At 48.4% G+C, this 10,392-nt stretch overlaps 1 protein-coding gene across 1 annotated transcript in view; it reads right to left on the bottom strand.

The window, feature by feature from the left end:
* Positions 1-6,945, bottom strand: part of PDIK1L (PDLIM1 interacting kinase 1 like) — a 13,876-nt gene extending 6,931 nt beyond the window's left edge. Inside the window, exons 1-2 of the mRNA XM_003799788.3 lie at positions 6,810-6,945; positions 3,187-3,488 (exon numbers count right to left, since the gene is read on the bottom strand). Of these exons, the coding sequence (XP_003799836.1) occupies positions 3,187-3,471 (285 nt within the window). The 5' untranslated portion in view covers positions 3,472-3,488; positions 6,810-6,945. The remainder of the gene's footprint in view (positions 1-3,186; positions 3,489-6,809) is intronic.
* Between the last annotated feature and the right edge of the window lie 3,447 nt (positions 6,946-10,392).

Genomic DNA, 10,392 nt, shown 5'->3' with positions numbered 1-10,392 from the left:
TGGAGTACAGTGGAGAAATCATAGCTCACTGTAACCTTGAACTCCTGGGCTCAAAGGATCCTCCTGCCTCAGCCTCCCAAGTAGCTGGGTCTACTTGCATGTGCCACCATGCCTACCTTATGATTTTATGTTCTGTCCAGCTGGGCTACTTTGCTCAGAGTAGTCTTGAAGTCCTGGCCTCAAATGATCATCCTGCCTCAGCCTCTTGAAGTGATGGCATTACAAGTGTGAGCCATTATACCCAGCCCTAATATTTTCTATCAGTGCAACTTACAAAATAAGCACTTTCAGAAAAGTAAACAAAGTCAATAGAGGCTAGTCTTTCACTGTCCAAAGACAGAAAACTTCAGGGTATAGAGTGCTCTAAGCCTCAATATAAATTAAGTTCTTTTTTATGCAGTTTTTGGCCAGGGCCAGGTTTGAACCCGCCACCTCTGGTATATGGGACTGGCACCTTACTCCTTGAACCACAGGTGCCACCCCTTTTTTTTTTTTTTTTGAGACAGTCTCACTTTGACATCCTTGGGGTAGAGTGCCATGGCATCATAGTTCTGAGCAACCTCCAACTCTTAGGCTCAAGCGGTCCTCTTGCCTCAGTCTCCCAAGTAGCTGGGACTACAGGCACCCACCACAATGCCGGGCTAGCATTATTTATTTATTATTTTTTTTAGAGACAGAGTCTTACTTTGTTGCCTCTGTAGAGTACCATGGCATCATAGCTCACAGCAACTTCAAACTCTTGGGCTGAAGTGATTCTCTTGCCTCAGCCTCCCAAGTAGCGGTAGTACAGGCGCCTGCCACAATGCCCGGCTAGTATGTATGTATGTACGTATGTATGTATTTATTTATTTTGAGACAGAGTCTCACTTTGTTGCCCTCCTTAGAATGCTATGACACCATAGCTCACAGCAATCTCAAACTCTTCGACTCAAGTGATTCTCTTGCCTCAGCCTCCCAAGTAGCAGGAGTACAGGTGCCTGCCACATTGCCTATTTTTCAAAGGGGAGCTATTTTTAGAGGCAGGGTCTCACTCTGGCTCAGGCTGGTCTGGAACTGTGAGCTCAGGCTATGTACCCGCCTTGGCCTCTCAGGGTGCTACGGTTATCATGAACCCCCGCACCTGGCCTCCCCTGGCTAGTTTTTAGAAACAGGGTCTCTCTCTTGCTCAGGCTGGTCTTGAACCCATGAGCTAAGGCAATCCACCCATCTCGGCCTCCCAGAGTGCTAGGATTACAGGCCTGAGTCATCTTGCCCGGCCTAAAAACAGACTTTTTTTTTTTTTTTGGAGAGACAGAGTCTCACTTTATCACCTTCAGTAGAGTGCTGAGGCATCACACAGCTCACAGCAACCTCCAACTCCTGAGCTTAGGTGATCCTCTTGCTTCAGCCTCCCGAGTAGTTGGGACTACAGGCACCCATCACAACGCCCAGCTATATTTTCTTTGTTGTTGCAGTTTGGCTGGGGCCGGGTTTGAACCTGCTACCCTCGGTATATGGGGCTGGTGCCCTACCCACTGAGCCACAGTGGGTATCACCCCTAAAAAGACTTTTTTTTTTTTGAGTCAGAGCCTCAAGCTGTCCCCCTGGGTAGAGTGCTGTGGCATCACAGCTCACAGCAACCTCCAACTCCTGGGCTCAAGCGAGTCTCCTGCCTCAGCCTCCCAAGTAGCTGGGACCACAGGCACCCTCCACAATGCCTGGCTATTTTTTTTTTTGGTTGTAGCCATCATTGTTGTTTGGTAGGCCCAGGCTGGATTCGAACCTGCCACCTTAGGTGTATGTGGTTAGCACCTTAGCCACTTGAGCCAGGGTGCCAAGCCTAAAAAGACTTTAATGGTAAAAGTCTGATGGCAAATTCTGAATTTAGACACCCTCAAGGAAAGTTATTTCCTTTTCTAAGAATGACTAGCATGAAGAAATTCTGTTCTGGCCTCTAATGAACTGTGTCTTAAGTATTTTTTCTATTCAATATAGAAAAAATATAGTGCTACTAGGGATTTTAATTTATGGCAGAAGCTTACACACACACACTATATATATATATTTTGTTTTTGTCGAGACAGAGTTCTACCCTGTGCCCTGAGCAGGGTACAGTGGTGTCATAGCTCATTGCAACCTCAATATTTCCTATATTAATGCTTTCCCCAAGTCTAAAAAGACTAACTTGGAAGTGAAGAGAACATAAACTTTAGCTAACAGTTTATGTTCAGGTCCCAACTCTACTGCTTACTAGCTACCGTGTTTTCCCCAAAATAAGACCTACCCCCAAAATAAGCCCTAGCAGGATTTCTATGCATTTGTTAAATATAAGCCATACCCCAATAATAAGACCTAGTGATGGACATTGCTATGCAACATATCTGCCTAGCCACGCCATGCATTTCGGCACAGAGAGTAAGACATCCCCTGAAAATAAGCCCTAGTGTCTTTTTTCAAGACACTTCTTTAAAAAAAAAAAATATATATATATATATATATACATATAAGACAGTGTTTTATTTTTGGGGAAACACGGTATGTGACTTTGGATAAATTCATTCTCTATTCTAAGCTTTAGTTTCTTCATCTGTAATGAAGATAATAGTATTTTCCTCATAGTATTGTTTTGAGCAACTGCCTTTAAGGCAATCAGCACAGATTATAGAACCAAGTAGAGCACAAATGTTAGCACTTAACACCTTTGATAACATTCAGGTGTTAAACTACATCATGAAAATTAACTGGAATTGCATGAATTTATGCAAGAGATGTCGAATTACCTATGGGTGTGTTGCTATTGGTTGTTGAGTTTTTCCTTTTCTTCGGTCTTCAGTTCCAAAAACATTGATTTCAAAAAAGTGAATTTATTAGACTCTAGTCTCAAGCAATTCTCTAGCTTCTATCTTGCCCCATCCTATGCAGACTGGCAAGTACCAATCCATAACAGGTGGCTTCAGTTATTTTTAGGTATGTGCATCACTGGTTTAAATAAAACCTTGTTTTAAAGCAAACATCTCAATTCTTGGCAGACCCTCTATCTAGTCCTAACTACAAAACACTTGCATTTAAAGGGAGACTTTCATTTGACCCTTTCATTCCTCTTCTTGTTGACCAATGCTATGTTCATTTCTTTCTTTTTATTTTTCATAAGGCCTTTCTCCAGTGTGGTGTTCATGTCATTTCTATTTCTCATTCAACAACACATACCTGTAAATAAAGGGAAGAATTAGAGCCGTGGGACATCTTTTGCACCATCCCATCTTTTTGTAGGATGCATTCCTCCAAGTGAATCACATTTGGGTGTTGGCTCTTGATACTGCTTAGTGCCCAGAACTCACGAAGGGCTAGTTCAACATTTTCAGGTGCATGGCATCGAATTTTCTTCACTGCCACCCGTGCAGAGGTCTTTCTGATGACTGCTTCATACACAACACCGTAACTACCTCGGCCTACCTCCCGTATTAGATCGTACTTTGGCTGGCTACTCACCATCTTCAAGGTCGAGGTTTCTGGAAAAACCAACAAAGTGCTCTGTTGAAATTAGGTATACCTACTTACCTTGTATTTCTTCTTACATATGATTTACTAATCTGACTCACTGTTTGGAGTGCAGGATATCTCCTATATCTTAGGAAGATTTAATAAAAATAAAGCTAATACTTATGTATCAAAAACTATTTTAGGTACTATATAATACTAAATTTATTTAATCCCTACAATAGTCTTATGAGGTAGGTACTATTATGGTCATTTTACATATGTGGAATGTAAAGCATTGAGAGGTTAAGTAAAATGTCCAAGGTCAAACAGTTATTGGTAGACCTGGGGTTGAAACAGGGCCATTTGGCTCAGACATCAACAATTTTAAGCACTACATTATACTGCCTCTTATGCTTGAAAACAACACTGTTAAAAATAAGCCAAAAAAGTCAGCCTTCTTACTGATCATGAAAAAAACAAGGAATCAAAAACCTTGCTTCTCCTTAAGGCTAACATACACATAAAAGGTCAAAAAACAGCAAATACAATAACCTCTCACAGAAAGGTTTATGCTTAAGGACTGAAAGTAAACCAGAGCTCATTTATACAACCAAAAATATTTAGTTATTATTTAAAAGTAAATGGCCAACCTATATATGTTCATATTTTAATTTTGTTTCTTATCTTTTGGGGGGGCAGTCTCAGTTGCCCTGGGGGTAGAGTGCTGTTGCCTCATACCTCACAGCAACCTCAAACTCTTGGGCTCAAGTAATTCTCTTGCCTTAGCCTCCTGAGTAGCTGCGGCTACAGGTGCCCGCCACAGCACCCTGCTATGCTTTCTGGAGACGGGGTCCTGCTCTGGCTTAGGCTGGTCTCCAATCAATGAGCTCAGCCAATCCACACCTCAACCTCCGAGTGTGCTAGGATTACAGGCGTGAGCCACTGTGCCTAGCCTCCCCCTCCTTTCTTTTTGTTGTTGTTGAGACAGAGTCCCACCCTATGCCCTGAGCAGAGTGCAATGGTGTTGTAGCTCACTGCAACCTCAGACTCAGGCTGTGGGCATCCTGCTGCCTCAGTCTCCAAAACCGCTGGGATTACAGGCCCTCACTGCGGCGCCCAGCTGGGTTTTTCCATTTTTTTCATGAGTCAGGGTCTCACTCTCCCTCAGACAAGCCTGGAACTCCTGAGCTCAAGTAATCCTCCTGCCTCAGCCTCCCACAGTGCTGGGATTACAGGCATGAGCCACTGCGCCCGGTCGGCCTTTTTTATTTTTTGAGGTAAGTCTCAAGCTGTTGCCCTTGGTAGAGTGCTGTGGCGTCACAGCTCACAGCAACCTCCAATTCTTGGGCTCAAGTGATTCTCCTGCCTCAGCCTCCCAAGTACCTGGGACTACAGGTGCCTACCACAACGCCCAACTATTTTTAGAGAAGGGGTCTCACTCTGTCTCAGGCTGGTCTGGAACCTGTGAGCTCAGGCAAATTACCCGCCTCCACCTCCCAGAGTTCTGGGATTACAGGCATGAGCCACTGCGCCTGGACTTTTTTCTTTCTTTTTTGGAGACACAGTCTCAAACTGTTGCCCTGGGTAGAGTACTGTGGCATCACAGCTCTAAGCAACCTCCAACTCTTGGGCGCAAGCGATCCTCTTCCCTCAGTTTTTCTATTTTTAGTAGAGACAAGGGTCTCACTCTTGCTCAGGCTGGTCTCGAACTTGTGAGCTCAAACAATCCACCGCCTCGGCCTCTCAGAGTGCTAGGATTACAGGCGTGAGCCCTGTGCGCGCCCCAGCCTTCTTATGTTATCTTATTTCTCGCAAAATAAATGAAAAAAGTGCCTCCTCACTCCCCAAAGAATTTCAAGATTCTTGGTTATTTTTTTTTTTTTTAATTGTTGTTGAGACAGAGTGCCACCCTATGCCCTGAGCAGAGCTCAATGGCGTCATAGCTCACTGCAACCTCAGACTCGGGCTGCGGGCATCCTGCTGCCTCAGCCTCCAGAAGCCTTTGAGATTACAGGCGCTCGCCAGCCACGGTGCCCGGCTTGGTTGTTCCATTGTTTTAGGAGTCGGAGTCGGGGTCTCACTCTCGCTCAGGCAAGTCTTGAAGTCCTGAGCTCAAGCAATCCTCCCTCCTTAGCCTCCCACAGTGCTGAGAATTTCAAGACTCTAATCAGCTTCAGGAAGAAATTTCTCAGTGAAGACTGTCACCATGGGCAAGAAAAATAACTTGAGATCGTACAATATTTATGTTTTACAGCTGGGGAAACAAAAAGGCTGAGAAATTAAGAAGAGCTACTTTTCAGTGGGAGGCTGAGGCGGGAGGATTGCTTGTGCTCAGAAGTACGAGACCAGCCTGAGGAAGAACGACACCCCTTAGCTACAAAGAAAAAAAGAAGTAGCAGGGCATGGTGGTGTACGCCTGTCGTCCCAGCTACTTGGGAGGCTGAGGAACACTGGGGCCCAGGAGTTTGAGGTTGCTGTGAGCTATGATGATGCCACTGCACTCCAGCCTGGGCTACGGAGCGAGACCCAATCAATCAGTCAGTCAGTCAAGAAATAAAATGACCACTTCGGAGATTGCTTTTACTTCCACTTCCTCTGATCGATCACCCACCCTTCAAATTTCTACTGTATTCCTAGTGTCTGCCACAGAATCCTCTGCCCCAGCTAACTACACAGCAGGCATTCTTTCCAGCTCTGCTCGGTGTGGATCGCCAATTACTTTCTATCTCAAAGTGCTCATTATTTTGAAGCAATCCTTTACCTATCTCCAGTTTGGTATAATCCCTAGAGGAAAGTGCACCTTATTGAAGGAGGAGGAGGGAGGGTGTTTACGGAATCCTGGATCAAATGATGCATCAAGTGCGAACCTAAGGGGCTTACGATGGTATTTCCCGGGCACTCATGCTAATCCAGCTTTAGGACTGGGTCCGGCCAGGCCATACACCTGCTGGTGGCCCGGAAGGGCCAGTCCCGGCCAGAGGTGTTGTCCGACGCGGCAGCTCAGGCCGCGCTCATTGGCCAAGTATCAGGCCCTCCCCCTCCTCCACCAGGATCAGACGAAACCCTGAGGGGATCCTCCCCAGGCCTTCACCCGAGGTGAAGCAGTAGCCAATCCAGGAGCTGCCTCAACTCCTTGGGCTGGGGGGCAGAACGCCGAGGCTTGGGGTGGTGGCCCTGGTGTGAGAGGAGGCCGCAGCTGGGGCCGGGGGCCGGTGGCCTGAGGGGCGCGGGGCCTTCCCCGGGATGATTTCGCTGACAGGTCCGTGTCAGGCCTCCTGGAGAGGGAAGCACATGCAGGGCAGTTGGCTCTGCAGCAGGGCTTCGGAGCCACACCTAAGGGTCAGATTTACCTCAGGGTAGCCGCTGCCTCTCCTTCTCACGGGCTCTGCAGGCCGCCATTATCGAATAGCTCGCGCCTCCGCTGCCGCGGCCTCCAGTCAGAGACCGGCGCGCGCCCCCGTGGTGCGCGCGGACACACCCCCTTACGCTAGACGGCCCCGCCCCCCTACGACTTTCCGTAGCGGGAGCCGGGAAGTGGTGTGTCGTCCATTGGGCGCGCGCCCGGCGCTGCGCTCATCTCCTCCCCTTTCCCGTGGCTTTGCCCAGCTCGCAGTAGCCGGAGGTGTGCGCGCTCGGGAGCGCACCACTGGTGCCCCTCCCGGCAGGGGTGGCGGGGCCCGGGAGCCGGGAGCCCATTCTGCGTGCGGACTCCGAAGCCCTCCAGCTGCAGCAGGCGCGCAGGGCCCACGGAAGTTACTTGGAGGAGCAGATCCGAGCCGGGAGCTGCGCGCACCGGGCTGCGGACTTCCCTCCTCCTCCCTGCCCCCATTCTAACCTACCGAGCTGCGGGCTGGTGTGCGGGGGTCGCCAGGGTGGAACGCTTGGTGCATCTTTTTCCGTGTGGGCCTCAGGTGCCTGCGGGACTTGGGGCTCTTTGGCGGGTCCGCGTAGTGGCGCGGCCCGAGCAGGGAGGGCTGGCGTCTGCCCCGCCCGGAGGGAGGCTGCACCTTTTGTCGAAGTCACTGAGCCATGTTTGCTGGCGGTGCAGTTGCCGAGGCGGCGGCGGCGCGGGGCTGGGCGCGATCATCTGGGAAGACGCTGTCCCCTTCCCCGCCGGTGCGGTGGTATCTCCCTTAAAGAAGCCGGCGCCTCATTGTTCCCGGCTGCAGCGGCTAGGAATCGGGGGCCCGCTGCCTGGCGCGGAGAGAGAGGGGGCGATGGCGCCCCGCCCGGCGAGCTCTTGGTGTAGGGTCGGTATGCGGCCTGCAAGTGGGAAGAGACCAAGGCCCAAGCCGGATAGGGCCACGCTCGACTGCAGTCTCGCGGTTTCCTCGGGGCGGGACAGTCAATGGGGGAGCCGCAGCCGCCAGAGTAGTTCGACTGCGACACCGCTGTCAGTCTGGTCCTGGCACGCAGTGGGCCTGACATCACCCTGGGGCTCATGGTCACTCGAGACCAGGACCAATCGGTCATCCAGTTAGTTACACAGATCAGTAAGCATCTGCTAGAAAGGACCGTGCCTTCCCTCATTTCTTCTGCGGCAACTATTTGTTAGTAAGTGAATTATTCCTTCTCCCCGCACCCTGTAAAAGCAGCATACGTACAGAATATCTGTTACTGCGCTCAGGGATCAACACATTTTGTTTTCAGTCTTCCATTTACCGACTTTACTCTGAGAGTCCAGGACTAGATTAGGGCTTTCTATAAATGATCTCACTTGATCCTAACCAAGCCCCTCAAGGGGAGGCTTTATTACCAATCCTGTTTTTTACAGGTGAAGAAACACCTCTACCTCTTTTGACTGAAAGTTTTTTGTTTGGGGATGAATCTACCTTGAACAGACTCACCTAGTGTGACAACCCCTCCCGCCTAAACAAAAACCTCAAAAGGACTCTGTAATCTGTTCAGACTTTGTCCTGAGTGCCATTCGTGTATCAGTCTTCACTAGTATGCCGGTAATACTGACATGAGCCATGACTTATTTCCCATCCTCAAAAGTAGAGGGAAAATATGGACAGCTCTGTGTAGACAGCTAGCTATCTGTGTGGTGTTATTGATCAGAATCAAGGGATATCTTTTGGTCAGATTAGCCTTTTCCTTTTGTTTGTCTCAGTTATTTTATTTTTCTTAAGACAGAGTCTCACTTTGTTGCCCTCAGTAGATTGCTGTAGCATCACAGCTCACAGCAACCTCAAACTCTTGGGCTTAAGTGATTCTCTTGCCTCAGCCTCCCAACAATGTGAGGCTATTTTAAGAGACCAGGTCTCAGTCTGGTTCAGGCTGGTCTCGAACTTTTGTGCTCAGGCAATCCACCCTTGGCCTCCCAGAGTGCTGGGATTACAGGTGAGCTACCCTTTCCAACCCATCTCAGTTAATAAACATCACAGGAGCCCCTCCTTTCAAGCTGGCTGCAGAACTGAGATTTTTTTTTTTTTTTTTTTTTTTTTGAGACAGAGCCTCAAGCTGTCCCCCTGGGCAGAGTGCCGTGGCATTACAGCTCACAGCAACCTCCAACTCCTGGGCTCAAGCGAGTCTCCTGCCTCCGCCTCCCAAGTAGCTGGGACCACAGGCGCCCGCCACAACGCCCGGCTATTTTTTGGTTGCAGCTGTCATTGTTGTTTGGCGGGTCCGGGCTGGGGATTCGAACCCACCACCTTAGGTGTACGTGGCTGGCGCCTTAGCCAGTTGAGCTATAGGCGCTGAGCCCAGAACTGAGATTTGAGATCAGTCCCTTCTCACCCCAAGATAGGCTGACTCTAAATTCTGTGAGGTGGATTTGGGTCTTGTGGAACCCAAAGCTTAGACAATTTGATATGTGTTCTTTAGGAAGAAAGACTACGAAATGGCCCTGTGAACCAATTGCTTCAGCATTTGAAAGGGTTCTTATAAGTGAGGGACTCTGAAGTTTAAGTGTTACTACCTTCAGGGTAAATCTGCCTCTGCTTATTATGTTATTCATTATTTGTTTGCCAGTTACAGGACAGAGAGTTCCTGGGGGACAGGAACCTTGTCTGTGTTTCATCTTTGCAGCCTCCTCAGGCTAATATGGTACCAAAATATACCTGAGAATAGCATTCTCATGCATGGCTGGTGGGAAGACAAAATGATGTAACTATTACCAAGGCAATTTGACAATATGTAGCCACATTACTCATGTATTTACCCTTTGATCCAGTAACCCTAGTAAAATCCTATGGTAACTGTGGTATGTGGGCAAAAAACAAACAAACAAACAAACAAAAAAAAAAAAAACAACTATGCACAAGGCTTTTTTTTTGAGACAAAATTTCAAGCTGTCACCCTGGGTAGAGCGCCATGACCTCATCATATCATAGCTCACAGCAACCTCCACCTCTTGAACTCAAGCTATTGTCTTGCCACAGATTTTTTTTTTTTTTTTTTGAAACAATCTTACTTTGTCACCCCTGGTAGAGTGCTGTGGCATCATACGCACAGCAACTTCAAACTCTAGGGCTCAAGTAATCCTCTTGCCTCAGCCTCCAGAATAGCTGGGACTACAGGTGCTCACCACAACCCCTGGCTATGTTTAGAGGTGGGGTCTCACTGTATCTTAGGTGATCTGCCTGCGTTGGCCTCCCAGTTGCCTCAGTTTTTTAGTATTTTCTTTTTTTTTCTTAGGTAGAAATGGGGTCTCGCTCTTGCTCAGTCTGGCCTTGAACAGGTGAGCTCAAGCAATGCACCTGCCTTGATCTCCCCAAGCGCTAGGATTACAGGCATGAGCCACTGCACTCAGCCTGTACAAGGCTATTTATTATGGCATTAATGAGTAGCAAAAGATTGGCACCTGCTTACATGTCTAATAATAAAGAACTGGTTGGGGCTCGGCGCCTGTGGCTCAAACGGCTAAGGCGCCAGCCACATACACCTAAGGTGGCGGGTTTGAATCCCCAGCCCGGGCCCGCCAAACAACAA

Source organism: Otolemur garnettii, unplaced genomic scaffold (assembly GCF_000181295.1).
Source record: "Otolemur garnettii isolate 467f Iridium unplaced genomic scaffold, OtoGar3 scaffold00156, whole genome shotgun sequence".
NCBI lineage: Eukaryota > Metazoa > Chordata > Mammalia > Primates > Galagidae > Otolemur > Otolemur garnettii.
This window is presented reverse-complemented; position numbering and strand designations above follow the sequence as displayed.